Below are 21,609 nucleotides of genomic sequence, written 5' to 3' on the forward strand. Positions count from 1 at the left end.
ATCTTTGATTAAATCGACTGTTATTCTATCTTCTCCTGCCACACTTCCTTATTTCATGTCTTGCAAGGCCCTTCTGACCTCATCACTAGCTATAGGAGGCGTTTTTGTATCTTGTTCATTTACTGTTTCTAATTGAGGTATCCTGATTCCTCTGGGTATTGTACAGGTCAGTGTAGAATTCTTACGCTTCTTTTACTATATCTTCCAGATTGCTGATGATATTACCCTGCTTATCTTTCAGTGCGTACATCTTGGTTTGTCCTATGCCAAGTTTCTTTCTCACTTATTCCAGGCTGCATCCATTTTTTACGGCTTCTTCAGTCTTTCTCGCGTTATAGTTTCGAATATCACTTATTTTCACCTTGGTGATCAGTTTTGACAGTTATGCAAATTCGATCTTATCTTGAGTTGGACACTTTCATTCTTTGTCGTTTCTTTATTAGGTCCTTTGTTACTTGGGAGAGCCTGCCTGCTGGTTGCCTTGGTGCCTTGCCTCCAACTTCAATTGCTTCCTCTGAAGCCAGCCCAGTTATGGTTTCATTCATTAGCTCTAGGTCATCATCATCTCTTTGTTCTATGGCTGCATATTTGTTTGCAAGTACCAGCCTGAATTTGTCTGCTTTTACCCTTACTGCCTCTAGGTTGACATGTTTCTTCTTGACCAATTTTGCTTTTTTTCTCTTCAAATTGAGGGGAATCCTAGCCCTCACTAACCTATGATCACTGCACTTTACCCTACCTATCACTTCTACATCCTGCACTATGCTAGGATAAGCAGAAAATATGAAGTCAATTTCATAATTAATTACAATTACCTAATTAAATATGAGTAAGAAAAAATTAATGGCAGGTACTGCACTGTACTGTAAACAATATGCACCAAGTTTTCTTTGAGTAACGCATTGCTCTTTTCTTCAATCCTGGTGCATGTAACTAATTGGGACAACCTGTATTCATTTATGACCTTTGCACGCAACTGATGATGTTTCCATCCCTAATAAATGTAAATTATTAGAAATATATATATTTTTTTTCTTGATTCATTAGCATTGTGCAATGGGAAGAGAAGCAATACTGAGACGCGCAACATTCACGTGCATTTCCCACGCCATTGATAAAAGACTCTGCCGAAGGGTCACTGAAGTCTATAGGTTTTTTTCATGGCCAATAAAGCATGCAAACCAATTTGAAGCATAGTGAACACACAGCAACATTTTCATTCTATAAGTATAGGCTATCCATACTGTTATAAATAATTTTTAATTCGCTGCCTACATCTCTTTCAAAGATATAATAAACTTTGTCCTGTGTGTATATTTAAATATATTGTATATGTGCATGGTGTTTACAGTGGAAGTTTAAAACAATGTTGAAGTGAGAAAATATGTATAAGGCAGCTGCCGCTAGTGGATTCTAATGCGTGTGTCCTCCTATTGTCAGGATTTGCAGAAATAAAGCGAAGTATGAATTAAAATCCTGCATGTCTGCGCCAACAATGATACAGTAAGCTATTAGCCCCAGTAAAATTTCAAGTCAAAAGGTCGAGGAAAGTCAAAAGAAACTTCAAATGGTGTGGGTGACAAAGCTCTGGTAATGGCACTTTGCATGTGTGTGTGTGTGGGGGGGGGGGGGGTCTTCGGCATCGCCCAGGGTGGGGGGTAACTCTGGAGGGGGCTTGGGTCCCAGAGCCCCCCCATAGTCGGCGCCTATGGTAATTGTAATGTCTAACTATGAGCTAACTAGCCCAACAACGAGAGGTGCAACCTGCCTTCAGCATGACCTTCTTCCCTTGCTCAGCTGCCCTCACAGATCTACCGCACCTCTTGTGAAGTTGTTCCACAGTGTGCTGATCAAGGCTGCACTTAAGCCACCCACTTTACTACCATCGGTGGCCCTATGATTCCCATCATAGATCGCTCTTGGGCTTCATCAAACACAGCAAAGTATATGTGCACATATAACACACATGCTTCACATGTTTTATGTTGCAGGGAGGCAGACTTTCAAATAAGTGAACAAAAGAGAAAACACTAACTCAGTTTAGACCGGTAAAGTATTCTTTCAAGACTCTATTTTCATTCATTTGGTGGAATAATATTGCTTGCTAGTGGAGAAAGTGAAGGTGAATATCAATTTTTTAATATTTCGCTCCCAAACCACAGCATCAGAACATCAGTGTGAAGTCCTGGATTTCAAAGTACCTCACAAGTTTAGGCCACACTGTGCACAAAATATTCACAAAACTTGCCAAGTTGAATGCTTTGTTACATTAGAATGCAATGCACACCCTGTTTGCCAAAAAACTATTACCTAGCCCCAAACAGATGCAGTTGTCAAAATCCATGACAATAAAGAGAGCTAACGCAGAAGCGTAAGGGTGGTTTTGCCACCTGTATATAATTTTTCGTGTTATTTCTGGTTTACCAGGCTTTTGTCCATACTATACTGATCTTTCTCCTAATGCAGAAGTGCAATTTACCAGGCCACCTATATTATTACCCATATATAGTGTTCCTTTAAACACCGCCATGCATATAATGGTTTTGATAAGCACACACAGTGAAGAAGACCTTGAGACCTACCCTTTGGATTGTTCGTCTGGTGTTTCCTTGGACATAATTTTGCCAGCTCCCTGCAAGACTTTCTTTTTCAACTCGGGTTTGGAGGCACATGTGGATACAACCTTGGCACCTTGAGGCACTGCTTTAGTTCTCATCGGTGGCTTAGTAGTGTTCCTATCTTCAGGTTCAAAATGTTTCTCACATTCTTCTTCAGCTTCAATCACAGATGGTGTGACTGGAGTTTCCAATTCATTAGAAAAAAGAAAACACTTTTCCTTGCGTTTGTCCCAGGCATCGTAGATCTTCGGCAGCCACTCTTTCCAGTCAGTGTTGGCACCCCTGAACTCCTGAATGACTTTCTGCACCCCCGGGCGGTCTATCAGACGTGCCATGGCACGTTCCTCTGGAGTGGAGTCAGACTGCAGATAAATGGCGTGATGTTGACTACATGGCATTAGCTCACAATGAAGAACAGTTTCTCTATTTCATTGGTAAATGTCAGTAGTAGACAGCACATGGAGTTCACCACAAGTGCTGTGAAAAAACCACAACGTAACTGCAAATTTAGTCACTGGATCATTACTTTGCTGGTGCTGTGTCAAAAGACTCATTATTGAATTCTCTTTTGTGTGCAATGACAACATGATACTGTCAGAGCCATAGAGTTTCTCACTACATTACCTAGAGGGAAATCTGGCGCTGCTGCGCTGTGGTATGCATGGGAATGCCGCTATATTGTGGATTCGGATTGGCATCGTTCTCGTAGAGACAGGACACCTTGAAGACTCGCTTGGCAAGTACCGTTCCGTCTGTCACAATGATTCATTTTCTACTAGAACAGCACATGAAAAGCTGTTTTAGCTTTATTATTACGCGAGAACATGTTTTGTTTAACTATGAGAACTTGTTATTGTGTGTACGACTACATGTTACGTGAAAAGTATCAGCGGGCCGCTAAAGTTGGAGGACAGACGACAAGGTTCGTGCTCGCTTTGAAACAGTTGGTCGTCTGTTCTTGCTTTTCTTCGCTTGGTCATGCATGGTGGGTGAGTAAAGATGTAATATGCGTGAATGGAAACATTTTATGAAGATTTTACTTTGAGAACGCGTTATTTGCATAGCCATATCCACGTTTTAGACAAAGCCTCTTACAACACCAGCCAACACGAGCCTCGCAGACACATATACCAGCATTCCCATGACGGCACGGTGCCTCCGTAAGAAACTCCCATAGACGGTGGCGCCAGATTACCCTCTAGGTGTTATAGTGAGAAACTCTATGGTCAGAGCAATGTAAGAATTTTTTTTATTACAAGAAAATATGTTAAGTGAGTTGAAAACATAAAAAGATGTCAAGGCATGGCCCCTACCAGTGCTTATATACTGATACGTGCATATTGCGTGTTTCTTGTGGCCAATGCATGCGCGTGCCCCGACGAAGACTACGAACGGTCTCTGGCTCTCGAGTGTCGACTGAACTGGCCAGCGCTGCATTATCCTTTGTAAATATACTTTGTAAATAGTCTCCAGTCTTAATCTTTCGGTGCCGTTCCCCATCCTCGACACAGAGCTTCGCAGCAGCCACACTGTCCTGCTTTCCGCCATGGCTCCCGGTGATGACACCTCGCCTCCCTGTACTCCTGCGACCCCAACAACAACGTATGTTACGGTTACCAATCCCCGCGATCCTGGCATATTCTCCGGCCAAGATAATGTCGACGATGAGGACTGGCTCAGCCTGTATGAGCTGTTAGTCGAAACCGCTGGGACCCTACCATTATGCTAGCGAATGTCCTATTCCAATTGGGTGGAACTCCTCGTGTCTGGTGCCAGACACACGAGCATGAGATCTCTAGCTGGGTGCTTTCAAAGATAAGCTCAGCAACCTCTTTGAAAATCCCACAGGTTGGCAGCTGGCTGCTAGAAAAGAGCTTGCTACCTGAGTTCAGTCTTCTACTGAATCGTATGTCTCGTACATACAAGACGTGCTCGCTCTTTGCCGGACAGTCGATGAAGAATGTGCGAGTTTGACAAAGTTGGCCACATACTCAAAGGCATCGTGGACGACGTGTTCAACTTGTTGGTCTTCAAAAATGTGTCCATCATCAACGTCACTGTCAAGGGATGCCGCCGCTTTGAGCTCGCCAAAAGCCGCCGCGTCATTCCACAGTTCTCCCGGCTCCCTAACACGGCTGCGACATCGTCTTGCATCGGCCTTACCACTTCACCGCCCTTATATGAGCATGTCACACGTATTGTTCGCCGCGAGCTCGAGGCCACAAGTCCTGCGCCGTTCCATCAATGCCCACTTGACCCCACCATTGACCAACCAGCCCTGGCAATCTCTCTCATTCAGACAGTTGTGCGGCAAGAATTTGCCAACCTAGGTTTTCCTGCTGCCTGCTCCGTCTCCCGACCTGACGCCCGACCGGTGCCAACTGCTACGCTTCTCGGCAATCTGTATTCCCCTCCCAGATACTGTAACCCTACCAAGTGGAAAACTCTGGACGACAAGCCCATTTGTTTCCATTGCCTCCGCATTGGCCACGTCACTCGCCACTGCCACACCTCCTGGACGTCGCCGTATTCAAGCTTCTTTTAACCGTCTTTTCGCCCATATGCCGACCCACGCCGTTACTCGCCTCATCGTATGCCTCCTACCTCTGACGTATCCATCGATGTCAGTCGTCCTGCTCGCTCACTGTCACCTCAGCGCCGTCAATCCCCGTTGCCCCAGCCACACCGCTATTCGTCGCCGACCAATTACGGACCCTCCCAGACGGAAAATAGACCATGCAGTTCCTGGGAGTAGTGCTGCATTAACTTCGTCGTGTCGAAATCCTCCATTGATGCTCCCAACAAACCAGAACTTACTTGATGTTCGCGTCGATGGTGTCCCTTCGATGGCATTAATAGATACTGGAGTCCAGGCATCCATAATGAGTTATAACCTCCGTTGTCGACTGAGGAAGGTTCTCACGCCTCCTACTACTCGAGCTGTTCACGTGGCCGATGGCAGCACTGTTGACATCACCGGAATGTGTACTTCCCGTACAAGTATTGCCAACCGCCATGTTCCTGTTCTTTTTGGTGCTGACCAATTGTCCCCATGACCTAATCATCGGACTCAACTTTTGGCGCATTCAGCTTTGATTGACTCTTCTGCCGGTACCCTTTGCCTCGAACTTCTTCTACTCGCGCATATTCGGGCTGAACTGCAGAACAACTTTAGTACGACCGCCTTCATCCGTCTGCCGCCTAAAGCCTTGACTTTCGTCAATTTGGTATCATCTTTTCCTGTGCCCGATGGTGATTACGTCGCCACACCTGTTCTTGATGTCCTTTCGATGTGTAATATCACTGTGCCCAACTCCATCGTACCGTCGCCGGTAACCGTCGTCAATTTTGGCCTGACAAAGGAAGTTCTACCCGAAGGCATATCGGTTGCAATGCTCTGTGCTATCGGAAATGACCACGTCACAATGTCTTCCGTAGACGTCTGCTCCAATTCCTCACCATGTCCACGGTATGCTATTTGCCCTGACGCAACATTTCGGCCTATGATTGCTGCGGACCTATTTACAAGCAGCAGCTCTGTATCGCCTTTTGGTTTCCTACGATGACATCTTCAACCTCAGCATGCCAATTGGGCCAGACGCCACACCTGTTCCTGATGTCCTTTCAATGTGTAATATCACTGTGCCCCACTCCATTATCACCATCGCCGATAACCAGACATGCCTCCCCGTCGTCAATTTTGGCCTGACAAAGGAAGTCCTACCCAAAGGCATGTCGGTTGCAATGCTCTGTGCTATCGGAAATGACCACGTCACAATGTTTTCCGTAGACGTCTGCTCCAATTCCTCACCGTCCACGGGATGCTATTTGCCCTGACGCAACATTTCGGCCTATGATTGCTGCGGACCTATTTACAAGCAGCAGCTCTGTATCGCCTTTCGCTTTCCTACGACAACATCTTCAACCTCAGCAATTGCCAATTGGGCCAGACTTCAATTGTTAAAGGGACCCTGAAACGATTTTGACCATTTTCTACAAGCGTACTGAGTCGTTAGAGTAGGTCATAATTAATGATCAGAAGGACCTTCTGATCATTAATTGACACATCTAAGTGCTCTGCGTAAAGCATGTAATTTATTATAAGGTTTTAAAAATGCACATCGCTGCCGATCGCAGCACACTGCGCGGCAGAATTTTAAGCCGCCCCTACCCATATGACGCAAATCACCCATATGACTTTAGTGGGGTGAGCTATCCGATTGGCTGACCAGGGCGCGTGATCGATAATTTTTCCAACTTTATGGTAAAAAATTGATGTTCGTAATAGTTGGAATGTTAGTTAATTTGTTTTTTATAAAAAGAATGTAACATAAAGGGAATACACAGGAACAATTTTTCAGTACACTTAAGCACTTCTGGCACACAGCGAGTGTCGTCTGCTTATGTTACAACGTGCTCTGTCTTTAACGAGAGCTCTGCCGTCAATGTCGGTCTGTTTTTTCGCGAGCGCTATAATTCGACTTTGTTGCGTTGTGGACTGCAAACGTAGCAACTGGCAATATCGTGTCCCTTTGCAAGCCAGTAGACGAGCGGGGTGGCCGCAGCACATCGGACTGCCGCTATCCGACTGGCGCCAGGATTTGCGCAATTGCGGCCATCACTTTACACTGGAAGATTACTAACGCAATAGCATTTTGCAAGTTCGGTATTAGGGTAAACGCAAGCGCAAGGGGACAGGGCCTGGCTGTGTCCCCTTGCGTGTCGTTTCCTGTGATGAACAAAAGCGCAAATGCGAATGGTCTCCACGATGCAGCCACCTGGTGGCATAAAGCTCAGCCAGACACAGTAGCAGTAACAAAATGTATTCTTCTTTGCTGCTGGTATAAATTTTTCCCAGGAGTGTAATCGTTAACATGTTGTTTTTGTAAATGTTTAAAATGTTTTACACTTGGTTAGAGCAATAATAGCTCTTTCTTTGGCTGGTTAAGCTCTGCGCCAACGGGTAGCTGGACCGTGGAGACCGATCAGGCAGCTCACGTACGTCTCCACTAAAGTTCCTTCATCAGCTTGAGCTTATGCCTACATCGTTCCGTCGAAACGTTCAGCTAGTGTGTGGTTACCGGAACACCAGACACTTCGGGTGCTGCGACAAAATGCTCGCAATGCACGCTGCTTCGATAGCTCTCACTTGGGGTTGACGGCCAAGTGGCTAGCAGAGAGGTTTCACATGGACAGGTTTCAAAACAACCGGAAGTGGACGATGTGACGTCGCATCGTGATGCAGAACCAGTGAAGGCGGAGCTTAACCCTGATTGCTCGGCGAACGAGTTGAGGAGGAAAAGCATGGCTAGGGAGGAGGGTAACTTGTAATCGCTTGTAGCTCTATTAATACATAACGCTTCACTTAAATTGTGGCGCGAATGTTCTACTTAAGCTGTACCCTACGCATTTACAAAATTTGTTCTAAATTTATTTAAAGGGCCCCTGAAACAAACCGTTTCAGGGGCCCTTTAAGCATCGCATAAATACTGGTGATGCCAATCCTATTCATCGCCGGCCATATCGAGTTTCTGCTTCAGAGCGTAAGGTTACTCAAGACGAAGTGAACAAGATGCTTGCTAAAGGCATTGTTGAGCCTTCGTCGAGCCCTTGGGCGTCGCCCGTGATGCTTGGTAAAAAGAAAGATGGCACATGGCGTTTCTGCGTAGATTATCGTCATCTAAACCGCATTACCAAGAAAGATGTTTACCCCTTGCCTCGCATTGACGACGCCCTCGATTGTCTCCACAGTGCCAACTACTTTTCATCAAGAGACCTGCGGTCTGGTTATTGGCAGATTTCTGTGGATTAAAAAGACCAAGAGAAGACTGCGTTCATCACTCCTGATGGTCTATATAAATTCAAAGTTATGCCATTCGGTCTATGCAACGCCCCAGCAACGTTCGAATGTATGATGGACTCTTTGCTTCAAGGGTTAAAATGGTCAACATGCCTCTACTACCTGGTCGACATTCTCGTATTTTCACCTACATTTGAGACACACCTTGAGCGCTTATCAGCTGTTCTTCAAGTCTTCCGCGAGGCTGGGCTCCAACTAAATTCCTCGAAGTGTCACTTCGGTCGGCGGGAGATTACAATGCTGGGCCACCTTATCAACGCTTCCGGTATTCAACCAGACCCAGAGAAAATTCGTGCTCTCACGTCTTTTCCTACACCTCAGTCTATCAAAGACGTCGGAAGTTTTGTAGGACTCTGCTCCTGCTTCTGACGCTTCGTTAACGACATCGCAGCGATTGCCCGACCGCTTACTGATCTTCTGAAGAAGGACGTGCCGTTTATGTGGGGCCCTGCTCAAACTGCCGCGTTTGCCCTCCGCACCAACATTCTCACCACACCACCTATACTAGCCCACTTTGACCTGTACTCTCCTACAGAGGTGCGTACTGATCCCAGTGGTCACGGTATCGGAGCCGTCTTAGCCCAGTGCCAACAGGGTGAAGATCGCGTTATCGTGTACGCTAGCCGCCTCTTCACAGCAGCGGAGCGCAACTATTCAATTACAGATTGTGAATGCCTGGCTCTCGTCTGGGCGGTTTCCAAATTCCGCCCGCACTTGTATGGCATGCACTTCTTTGTAATCACAGACCACCACGTGCTCTGCTGGCTTTCCTCACTCAACGATCCTACCGGCCGGCTTGGTTGCTAGGCTCTGCAGCTGGAAGAATATTCCTATGCAATAGTGTGTTAGACACAGACTGTTTATCACGCTATCCAGTGGACAAACTATCCGCTGACCCTGACCCCGATACCGACGCTTGCGTTTTCTCTGTTTCTCAGCTGCTACTTGCTACACATTGCTGAAGAGCAACGCCGTGATGCCATTTTGTGCACCATCGTTGATGGCTTGGAATCTTTGCCTTCTGATTCGTCCCTTCACCTGTTTGTTCTCCAGGATGGTGTATTATACCGCCACAATGTACGCCCCGACAATCCTGCCCTACTCCTCATCATTCCTAAGCACCTCCGGTCAGCTGTTTTCCAAGAACTTCATGATTTACCAACGGCAGGTCACTTTGGCGTCCCCCGCACCTACGACCGGATTCGCCGATGCTTCTTTTGGCCAGGCCTTGTCTGCTCCGTGCGGAAATACGTTGCGGCGTGTGAAAAATGCCAGTGCCGAAAAACACCATCAACGCTCCCTGCCAGGTGCCTTCAGCCGCTTGACATTCCTTTGGAGCCGTTCTTTCGCGTTGGCATGGACTTACTTGGCCCTTTCCCTCTATCCACATCTGGCAACAAGTGGGTCGCTGTGGCGACGGATTACACCATGCGCTACGCCATCACCAGAGAGCTTCCAACAAGCTGCACCACAGATGTTGCCGATTTTCTTTCACACGACTTGATTCTGCAGCATGGTGCTCCAGACCAACTGCTCACAGACCGTGGTCGGACATTTCTTTCTCAAGTCATCGCCAACACCCTGCACTCCTGCTCCACCAAGCACAAGCTGACTACATTTAACATCCACAGACCAATGGCCTCACTGAGCGTCTGAATCGTACCCTAACATACATGCTTGCAAAGTATGTCTGGTCCGACCAAACTGATTGGGACCTTGCCCCAACCCTATGTCACTTTTCTTATAATTCCTTGCGTCATGACACTGACCGTTATTCCCCATTTTTTCTGCTGTTCGGCCGAGAACCCACACTGTCACTGGATGGACGCATCCCTTCTATCCGCTGCAGCAGAGACCAGCGAGTATGCACTTGACGCCATCACCAGGACAGCCCAAGCACGCGAAATTGCCCGCGCTCGGCTCCTCACCTCTCAAGAGAAGCAATGGCGCTTGTACGATCTTCAACACAGATGTCCACTTTTCGCCTGGACCTCTGGTACTCCTGTGGTCCCAGACTGGTCACGTTGGCCTGTCAGAAAAACTCCTGCCTCGGTACACAGGCCCATATCGAGTTCTGCGGGCCGTGACTCTAGCTACCTACGAAATCGCCCCAGTCAGTACCAGTGCCTCATCTGCCCCAAATTCCACTGACGTTGTGCACGTCGCACACCTCAAGCCATATTACTCTCAAGTTATCACCAATATTTACATGCCCCGGGACGGTGCTTCTGCTGGCCGGGGGTAATGATACGTGCATATTGCGTGTTTCTAGGGACCGATGCAAGCATGCGCCCCGACAAAGATGACGACCGCTCTCTGGCTCTCAAACTGTCGGCTAAACTGGCCAGCGCTGCATTATCCTTTGTAAACATACTTTTAAATAGTCTTCAGTCTTAATCCTTTGTTCACATAACAATATATATTCTTTTTAAAAGTAGTTAAGCCACTAAATTTGTGCAGGACAAGAACAGTGCAGTGGAGTTAATTAAAATGCTGTCCAAGTTGCTGGGAGAATTGATTCTAAAATGAGCGCACACAGTATCCTAAACAACCGGGTACTCTGGGAATGGCATGCCCATGGATGTGAAGTAATGTTCATACTCATGTCAATGCACAGCACTTTGTCACCTGCCTGTGCAGCTGCAAGATGTCACATGCAAGCTAAAGTTTGTCGTCACATTGGTGCCTGGCACGAAAATAACCTGCCCTAAATATTTTAATGTCTGCAAAACCCTTGGAATGGCTGTAAAAAGTTGTAGCAATTAGCAGCTGTTTCATTAGAGCAACAATATTGTTACGTGTAGCTGATGTACAAGTCTATTTACAATATATTTACACGTAGACAAACGGTGGCAAAGATGGCGACGCTATATTAAGCGGGGCCACGTCGTCTTTTTCCTCTTCAGTGCAGCCACACTGTGGCGGCTGTTCCGTAGCATCGCCCCCGGCAGTAGAAGCACCGTCCCGGTGCTTAATCTACACATCTGCGGTGAAAGGTGTGTGGTATGGCTTTAGTCTCGCCACGTGAATGATGTCACTTGCAGCCGACGATGACGCTGAGAGGTTGGCGGGGATGACTTCATACATGACATCGGTCACTTGTTGCACCACACGGTATGGGCCAGTGTAGCGTGACAGCAGCTTTTCGGAAAGGCCCACACGTCGAATGGGTGACCAGAGAAGCACCAGAGAACCCGGAGTAAAGCGCACGTCACGATGGTGGCAATCATAGAGGCATCTCTGATGCTCCTGCAAGGCCTCGAGACGGGTGCGGGTGCGTGGTCGGTGTGTGCGATCGCGTCGCGGACGTATTCAGTGGCTGAACGTGTGGCTGAGGGCAACAAAGTGTCTAAGGGCAACGCGGGTTCTCGGCCATATAGGAGGTAGAATGGTGAATAGCCGGCGGTGTCGTGACGCGATGAATTATATGCGAACGTCACATATGGTAAGTGAAGATCGCAGTCATGGTGGTCGGTCGCAACGTACTTGGATAGCATGTCGGTGATGGTCCAGTTGAGGTGCTCCGTGAGGCCGTTGGTCTGTGGGTGGTAGGACGTGCTGAACTTATGCTGAGTCGAGCAGGAGCGGAGGATGTCCTCGACGACTGCCGACAGAAAGCTGCGGCCACGGTCAGTGAGTAATTGGGGCGGAGCACCGTGCACTAAAATGATGTCATAGAGCAGAAAGTCAGCAACGTCAGTGGCACAACTTGTCGGGAGGGCTCTGGTGATTGCGTACCGCGTAGCATAATCAGTAGCGACGGCGACCCATTTATTTCCGGAGCCCAAGAGAGGAAACAGTCTAAGAATGTCTAGACCAACACGGAAAAAGGGTTCCGGTGGGATGTCGATCGGCTGGAGACATCCAGCTGGAGGTGTGGAGGGCTTCTTCTGGTGCTGACAGGGCTCACAAGCGGCAACGTAGCGCCGCACGGAGCGGGCGAGACCCGGCCAAAAGAATCGACGGCGTACACGGTCGTATGTGCGCGAGACGCCCAAGTGTCCAGCCACGGGAGCGTCGTGAAGTTGTTGGAGGACAGTCGAACGCAGGTGTGATGGAATTATGAGCAGAAGGTCAAGGCCGTGTGGATCGAGATTGCAGCGGTATAGTGTCCCCTCCTTAAGAAGAAACATCCGGAGAGAGGCGTCGCCAGGCGTTGACTCCAGATGGTCGATGAGGGCTTGTAATGAAGGATCGCGGCGTTGCTCGTTGCTGATTTCAAGCAACTGGGACACAGAGAAAACGCAAGCGATGGCGTCCGCATCAGCCGGATCGTCAACGGGGTAGCGGGACAAACAATCGGCATCCTGGTGCAAGCGTCCCGTCTTATATACCACGGAGAAGGTATATTCTTGCAGGCGTAACGCCCAGCGAGCGAGTCGTCCCGTGGGGTCCTTGAGCGAGGATAGCCAGCAGAGCGCGTGGTGATCAGTGATGACACAGAAGGGGCGTCCGTACAAGTATGGACAAAACTTGGCAACAGCCCACACAAGAGCGAGGCACTCGCGCTCTGTGATTGAATAATTGCGCTCGGCGGGTGATAGAAGTCAGCTGGCATAGGCTATAACGCGATCATGTCTACGCTGGCGTTGTGCTAATACTGCTCCTATGCCGTGACCACTGGCATCAGTTCGAACTTCCTTTGAGGCAGACGGGTCAAAATGGGCCAGAATTGGAGGCGTGGTAAGGAGAGTAGTGAGCTGCGAAAAAGATGCGGCATGGTTAGGTCCCCAAGAAAATAGGGCGTCTTGCTTCAAGAGGTCAGTAAGGGGACGTGTGATGGTCACAAAATCCTTCACAAAGCGTCGGAAATAAGAGCACAGCTCTACGAAACTACGAACGTGCTTGGTAGACTTCGGAACAGGAAAGTTAGTAACGGCGCGAATTTCGTCCGGATCAGGTCGCACGCCTCTGGCGTCCACGAGGTGTACAAGGACGGTGATTTGGCGGCGAGCGAAGTGACATTTTGACGAGTTCAACTGGAGACCGGCGCGGCGGAACACGTCAAGAATCGCTGAAGGACAGTCTAGATGCGTGTCAAATGTGGGCGAATAAACGATGACATCGTCCAGATAGCACAAATAGGTGGACCACTTGAACCCCTGAAGCAAAGAGTCCATCATTCGTTCGAAGGTGGCGGGCGCGTTACAGAGACTACAAGGCATCACCTTGAACTGATAAAGGCCATCAGGGGTAATAAATGCAGTCTTCTCTCGGTCCATGTTGTCGACGGATATCTGCCAGTAGCCGGACCGTAAGTCGATAGAAGAAAAATAGGTGGCACCGTACAGGCAGTCTAGAGCGTCATCAATACGTGGCAGAGGGTACACGTCCTTTTTTGTGATTTTGTTCAGGTGGCGATAATCTACACAAAAACGCCACGTGCCATCCTTCTTTTTGACAAGTACGACGGGAGAAGCCCAGGGACTACAAGAAGGCTCAATAATGTCCTTTGCAAGCATCTTTTTGACTTCCTGTTAGATAATAGCTCGTTCGGACGCAGAAACACGATATGGACGTCGGTGAATAGGGTTCGCATCGCCAGTGTTTATGCGATGGGTCACGACGGACGTTTGACCTAAGGGTCGATTGTCAAAGTAAAAAATGTCGCGATAGCTTTCAAGAACGCGGCAAAGAGTTTCAGCTTGAACAGGTGTAAGGTCAGAGGAAACCATCTTCTCAATGTTGACATCAGTACCATGCGATGACGTCACGGTATGGGCTGAGCTGTGGCGATCTTCCACTGTGAATGGCTCGATTTCGCCATCCTGCAAAGTGCTAATTATAGCCAATGAAATCCCCTGAGGCAGAATTTGCGCGGTTAGCGCGAAATTAACAAGGGGAAGGCAGGTGCAGTTACCAGTAACTGTCAGCACAGTGTGCGGCATGGTAACACCACGTGTAAGTATAACTGCCGGAATAGGTGCGACCACGTAATTATCGTGAGGTACAGCTGGTGAGTACAACAAGTTGACGTGTGTCACAGATTGAGGTGGTAGGCGAATAAAATCCATGCAGCTCAAACGGCTTGGAGGTGGGTCCACATGGTCGGCAAGAAGAGGCAAGTCAAGGCGAAGTGAGTCAGCCGAACAGTCAATGACGGCAGAATGATTGGCAAGGAAATCTAGACCGAGAATGAGTTCTTGAGGGCAATGCTCAATGACGGCGAAGAGAACAATGTTGTGTCTCTCAGCAATGGTGAGGCGAGCAGAGCACATGCCAACAATAGCGACGTCCAAAAGATTCTTGTTCGTGGGTAAAGTGAAGCGAGGATTTCGTGCCAATTTCGTCATTGCAGCTTCACCTCCAGAAGCTGCACTGTCTAGTTTTCCGGTAGGGGGTGCGGCGAGTAGGTCGGAGAAGGAGCATGGCGTGACGGGGGCGAACGAGATTGACGACAGGAGGGAGAAGGCGAGCGGGAGTAGCGGGGTTGTGTCAAAGGTGTCGCAGGGTCAGAGGATGGAGCGGGCATGGAAGGGGCGAAGGAAAAGGACATGCTAGAGGGGCGAGGGTGATAATCAAGAGAATAGCGCACCGGAGAAGTCCAGCGGCTGCGGCAGCGGCGAGTGACGTGTCCAATGCGTCGGCAGTTAAAACAGATCGGCTTGTCGTCCACGGTTTGCCATTCGGAGGGGTTGCGCTGTCCATAAGAGCAAGAAGAGCGCGGTGGGGACGTGCGTGGAGAGAGAGGTTCCGGGCGTACAGAACGAATGGACTGCAGGCCGACGTTGGACAACTCTTGACGGACGATGGCCTGTATCAAGGAGATTGTCACCGGAGAATGATAAGGGGACGGGAATGAAGGGGCCGCCGGTTGTGCCGCTTCGACCTCACGACGCATGATGCGGGTCAAGTTGTCACATCGCGACGGCTGGTGGAAGAGGTCGTCACAGGACGACGTAGCAGCTGTGTTGGGAAGTCGTGTGATGTGCTGGGATACCCGGCTGCTTTTAGCATGCTCGAGACGGTGGCACTCCTTGAGGATCGTATCGAAGCTGGCGACGTTCGTAAACACCAGTAAATTGAAGGCGTCGTCAGCAATGCCTTTGAGTACGTGATTAACCTTCTTGTCCTCAGACATGGTCGGGTCAGCCTTGGCACAAAGGGCCAAGATGTCGAGTATGTACGACACGTAGGACTCGGTCGACGTCTGTACACGTGTGGCAAGGGCTTTCTTGGCATTGACTTGGCGACCAAAGGGATTGCCAAAAAGGTCCTGGAGCTTCTCTTTGAAGAGATCCCAGCTCGAGATCTCCTCTTCGTGAGTCTGGAACCATGCAAGTGGAGCTCCGTCGAGGTAGAAAAGAACGTTCACAAGCATAATAGTCGGATCCCACCTGTGACTGGTGCTGACACGTTCGTATAAGCGGAGCCAGTCGTCAACATCAGGACTGCCGACTCCGTTGAAAACACCAGGATCCCAAGGGGGGAAACGGCGACGTAGGTCGGGGCTGCAGGTGGAGACGGTTGCGTAAATGAAGTGCCGTCAGCAGGAGCCGAAGTTGCACTGTCGCCGTTGCGACCGCTGCGAAGCTCCATGACGGGTACGGGGAACGTCCACCTCCACCAAATTAATGTTACGTGTAGCTGATGTACAAGTCTATTTACAATATATTTACACGTAGACCAACGGTGGCAAAGATGGCAACGCTATATCAAGCGGGGCCACGTCGTCTTCTTCCTCTTCAGTGCAGCCACACTGTGGCGGCTGTTCCGTAGCAATATGTCATGAACAAGTGCACATGCACTGTGTGAGCATTGTATACGCAAACTACTGAAATACAAGTAATATATCATATACAAAACTATGCAAGTCAATGTAACAAATGCTAAATGTAGGCTGCACAATATTCAGCATGAATTTTGTATACTGCAACTTACTACTACTTATCTGGGACTGAGAGATGACACAAGGATATCGAAGTGGGCAAGATGGCACATCACTGAAGCTTGAAAGATCGCAAGCAACAAAGTCGAGAGCAGACGCACACTACTTTGTCTCACAATAAAAAGCTTTCCTGGCTGCGTTACAAACTAATAAGTACACTTCTCGCTAGCAATGAATAATATAAAATGATGCTGCCAGGCTTCTTGCACATTTAGTGATCAGAACTTGAATGCAACACATATCACTATGAAATCTTGTATACGTAACTTACAGGCCTGTGATGAAGACAAATCTTAGCTAAAGCACTAGCTGTTATCAGTACCAGAAGAAAGTGGTTATTATTCTTTGATCACGTATGTTTTGGTTAGCCAAGTGCGACATGGGATCCAAGGAAACTCTCCAATCGATTATTTTTAAACCTCCAATGGGGGCCATCACCAGTGTACATGTATATGCTCCCTCTCAGCAGGCAGGAACACTAGATTTCACGTACACATTAACGCACCAGCAGAAAATAAAAAGCTTTTTACCCAATCCAATGGCAGCTTCTTAGCCAAATGAATAACGAACGAGCAGTAAGTCAACAAAATTTAAATTGTAAAGGATTTTGAATAGCACAAGTATGTGAGAACAAGAAAGGGAAGACGGAGAGCTTGTCTCACATAGTGCTCCATCTTTCCTTGCATTCTTCTCAGATACTCGCGCTATTGAAAATCCTTTACCATGGTATACCAACAGGCCCAAATTACTGCGGTTGTGAATAATTTGCACACAACCACAAATATTGCTGGCAGGTTCTTTCTTACCCGAACAAGCACATTCTTCCACGGCTCTTCAGCAGCTAATGCTTGACGTGCGATGGTGGTCAGGTCAACTTTCTGAAACACTCGTTGAATTAGTTATGCAAAGTCAGCTGCCGGTCTAACTTTCATTTGCACAAACAAATACTTTTATTTCCTTAAAGACCCCCATTTTTGGGGGTATTACATAAGGGGTAGGGTTCCCATTGGAATGCTTCCTGACAAGCAAGCACATACTTGGAGATCCATTGACAAGTTTAGGGGAAGCTCACACGTACACTACCAAACTCACTATATTGCTCGTTCACGCAGCACATTCTGCGAGACATTTATTACTAGTTTTCTTGTCGAAGCGAAACCGCACGCGATAAAACAAGATATCTTTGCACAGCAACACAGGGCAGAACACGTTGTCGTCTGCTGAGGAGCAACCACAAATGTGGCCACCTGCGCCGAGGCACCGCAGCGCCTCGTCGCAGATGAGCTTCAGTGCATACACCCTATAATGTTAGCTACTGGGGTATAAATAACGCAATCGTTGGCGAACAAGAGAACGTGACATGATACATTTGTCGGCAAATCATTAATATAAGTTAGGAATAGGAGTGGTCCAAGTATTGTCCCTTGCGGAACACCTGATGTTACAGGTAAACTGTCTGCTGTGACCGATTCGAAAATAATTCCGTTATCCATGCGATAACGTTTAGACGCATGTCAAGTTGGGAAAAACTTTACGAGTAGGCGAATTTGCGGTGCTCTTTTGAATACTTCGGCAAAGTCCAAAAAGATGGCATCAGTAAGTTTGACGATTGTCAAGCGACAGTAACTAATTTGCTTACCTTCAGGTAATTAACTTGATCTTTCCAACGGACACCCTTCTGCCTCCTTTTATGTGCGTCCGGACCCCTACGGTAAACAAGGGAAGCGTTAGAGACCAACCGCACATGCAAACGACCCAACATTAGCAACCACCGTCAACATGAGCTCGCGAAATATTTTGCTCTGATGCAACAACTAATTTCTTACTTGGAATTTTCGAGCTTCCTTATCTCTGAAGTCATTTTCCTAATCAAAAAGACTCTCTCTGTCTTCAGCAACCGGCGAAGCACCACCACCTGAGCAAAGATACATTTTGTCGCATGGAGAGAGACGACGACGGAGAAAATGCAAGGGCCTAGATGTTCACTGCGCTCACCAAGTTGTTCACTGCAACTTTCTCCATCGTTTACTTAATGTGCAAAGACATCAAATGCAGCTCTCGTCAATACGTTAGCCAGCTACACGAAGAACGGTTGTTCACAATGTTTACTAGGAGCCATGAGGATGCGTTAGCAACCGTCCGCACGTTTTTTTGGAATCCCCGAGAGAGCTGGCCAGCTGGCTTCTCCACAATGCAGCGGACTTTTAGCTCCACGTTCTTCCGTTTCGCTGCTCCATATTCGGAGCCACTTGCCAGTGTAGCTGCAGCGGCTGTCACTGGAACTATCGGCGCTGCAGTCGCACCTTCCGTCGCAATTACCATCGTGCAGTCGCACCTTACTTGCCCTTTACAGGGCCAGGAAATAACAGAATATAAATATGTTGGTATATGGCATAGAGTTTCATATTAGTATGGTATATGGATAAACGAAGGCAATAGATATATGGAAACAGGAAAAAAACAACAGTGAAGGGGAAGAGAAATGGCAGCCATGATGAAGCACAGAGCGCTATATGGGGATACAATAGGTACGAGGTCCTCCGAGGTATGTGGAAAGGCGTAATGGTTCCAAGACTAACTTTTGGAAATGCTTTTGTTTGCTTTAAATCAGGGGTGCAATCAGGACTCGACGGGAACCAAAGGTCAGTGGGTCGCCTCGCATTGGGCGCTCACGGGGAGACTACAAATGAAGCTGTGCAGGGTGATATGGGCTGGACTAGTTTTGAAGTGAGGGAAGCTCGCAGTAAAATTGAGTATGAAGAACGGCTGAGGAATATGGAAGAAAGTAAATGGGCTGGGAGAGTTCAGGTATTTGTACAGGAAAAAACACCTGCAGCACTGCGGCCGACTTCTGCAAGAGTTCCATCGCCAGCTGGGGCTCCCATGTTCACGACAGGAAGATATGCTCTTCCCCTGTCGTAATCAGCTACCAGCCCTAAGTGTCGTCGAGTACCTCGACTCGTCGGGGCTCTCAGCGAGACTATCGGAAATTTCTACAAAAAACGGCTCGGGCTTCCTGATCCGCCACTACTTCACTGCTACTGGGCCACCTCCTATACGGTCTACCTCCAGCCTACACCTCCGGTCGAACCCACTGGGCCCTCCCGGCCGGGCTGCTCTGATGCTGCTGGGACGACCATGCTCCCTCCTACCCTCTCTTTCTTTTAATCCCATCTCCCACGCCCTGCTGGAGCCTTTCCTCCTTTCTCACAAGAACCACTTCTCATTGATTCACAGTAGAAGGAAAGAACTATAGGAAGCTTACCAGCAAGTATGCGGCCTGTAGGGTGGGCAACACAGCAACAAAGAAGGTCAAGCTGAAATGCAGAGAGGCTGAAGTAATCTCATGGGTGGCGGCAATGGAAAAGAAACCTGCCATATGAGTAACTACTTAAGAGGAAAAACAAAATCAGGAAAGAAATTTACAATTTATGATAACTCAAAGGGAAGCTCATTAGTTTTCGAAGCGGTCGAGATCGGGATGCCTTAGAATACGCACCTATAAAGCGAGATATAAGACAGACGAAGAAACACGTGCTTGCTGCGGTAAAGCTAGGGAGACTATTGAGAATGTTTTAATAGAATGTGAAGACGTATACCCAGCGTTCGATTTAGGCGCCACTGGCCTCCTTGAAACACTTGGGTTCAGCGAGAGCAGTGGAAAAGTAAACATAGAGGATTGGTGGAAGAAAAGTAGGGAAACGACAAAAAACGGAGTCGTACAAAAGCAGAGTTCGAAATATTAGATAAGAAAATTTGGGTGGGGTAGTTTATAGTGTTTTTTTTCTCTTTTTTATTGTTTAGTCTATAGGTAGGACATTAGGCAGTATCATAGAGTTTCTCACTAATGTAGTGAGAAACTCTATGGGCAGTATAATAGCAAGAGCTTGGTGGCGCAACCCATCCGTCACGCGCCGCGCGTCGTCTGCTCCTGCTGTGATGCGTCGTTTGCATGGGTAAATATAGTTTAGGTACATGCTCTGAATTTTGTGACAAGCCGTAAGTAACAAGGACTTCACCGTGTCAGTGTGTCTTGCAGTCGTGTCTCATCTTCACGCACGGTGCTTCTACTATGATTGTTGGGATGCGTCGTTGCCCCACCTAACCTGTATACCGCTTGCTCGTTAGTGAATGAAGCTTAGCTGCCCGCTCAAATTTTTATGCCAAGGTTAATGCGAAAAAAAAAAAATTGCCTGAAATTGCCTCACATATATAAAAAGACGTACGTTCAGCTTGATCGGCAGTAAGTGGCAAGAACCGATTCGACAACTGAACGTGTTCATAGGTCAAAGGTTTATTTTATTTCTACGAAAAAAATTGGTAATGAACATTGTGACGGCTTTTATTTACTTGAGCAACCATTTTTTTTTTCAAACCAACGTCACGTTCGCGTACTCTGGAAAATGTCGCCTTAACGTTTAGGTGAGCGTGACCGGAGCGTTCCGGTATAAATCGCCGGAAACAGGATTCACTCAGGTGTATAACGAATTAAGTAATGTTTAATTCTGTACGCGTTCAATAACGGTGAATATCCCCGGTTATTTTTGCACGACCTCGTATTCCTGCGAAGATGCTCGTGGGGGTACGTCGAGAATCACGTACATATTTTCTTCATCATGTTGCCCATATATGTTTCTGAGCTGTACGTGTACTACACTGTGGTGGACATATGATGATCTCCGTTTTGTTTGCACACCCGGCTGTGTTCGTCAAGCCGTTTGCTTTTCTGAGCATGATTTCAATTATGCGTTTGAGGGTAGAATATAAACCGCTCGAAATAGCAATTTGTGGATTTTGTAGGTTCATGCAGCAAAATATATGCGATACTCTTCACGGACAACAGCTAGTTTCCATAACTGAAAAGATTCCACCTATGATCGAATTAATTGTCTCATGTAACATGAGCACGTGGCGCCTTCGTTGTAATCTCATGTAAAGCAATCCACATATATATCGCTCCTGTGTGCCTTCGGCTTCAATAAATTCAAGTTTTCAGAGAACAGAAGGCAAATTCACGGTCGTAAATTTGTTGATCACAGTCAGTAGCGCATATTTCGAACGTACAACAATATTCCAAGTACAGTTGGTTTGAAACCTGCATGAAGCGCATCCATGCAAGCTTCTGGCGAAGTGCCTGCAGCACCCGAGCTCCTTAATTATCTGGGCGAATTTCGCTTTTGCAAAACATTTCTTGACTTCGACATGTGTTCATGAAGACCGCGAATAATTAAGTCGTGGAATCG

The 21,609-nt window shown here is 47.7% G+C and overlaps 1 protein-coding gene across 3 annotated transcripts in view; it reads right to left on the reverse strand.

Annotated features, from left to right (window-relative positions):
* Positions 1 to 18,584, reverse strand: part of Rlb1 — a 33,013-nt gene extending 14,429 nt beyond the window's left edge. Inside the window, exons 1-5 of one of the 3 annotated variants that reach the window (XM_075679640.1) lie at positions 18,362 to 18,579; positions 18,193 to 18,281; positions 18,006 to 18,072; positions 17,173 to 17,244; positions 2,583 to 2,980 (exon numbers count right to left, since the gene is read on the reverse strand). In XM_075679640.1, coding sequence (XP_075535755.1) covers positions 2,583 to 2,980; positions 17,173 to 17,244; positions 18,006 to 18,072; positions 18,193 to 18,281; positions 18,362 to 18,388 — 653 coding nt within the window. In that variant the 5' untranslated portion in view covers positions 18,389 to 18,579. Of the gene's footprint in view, positions 1 to 2,582; positions 2,981 to 17,172; positions 17,245 to 18,005; positions 18,073 to 18,192; positions 18,282 to 18,361 lie in introns of all 3 variants that reach the window. The other 2 variants (XM_075679638.1, XM_075679639.1) reach the window with 2 other exon arrangements.
* Positions 18,585 to 21,609: the final 3,025 nt, after the last annotated feature.

Source organism: Dermacentor variabilis, chromosome 2 (genome assembly GCF_050947875.1).
Source record: "Dermacentor variabilis isolate Ectoservices chromosome 2, ASM5094787v1, whole genome shotgun sequence".
NCBI lineage: Eukaryota > Metazoa > Arthropoda > Arachnida > Ixodida > Ixodidae > Dermacentor > Dermacentor variabilis.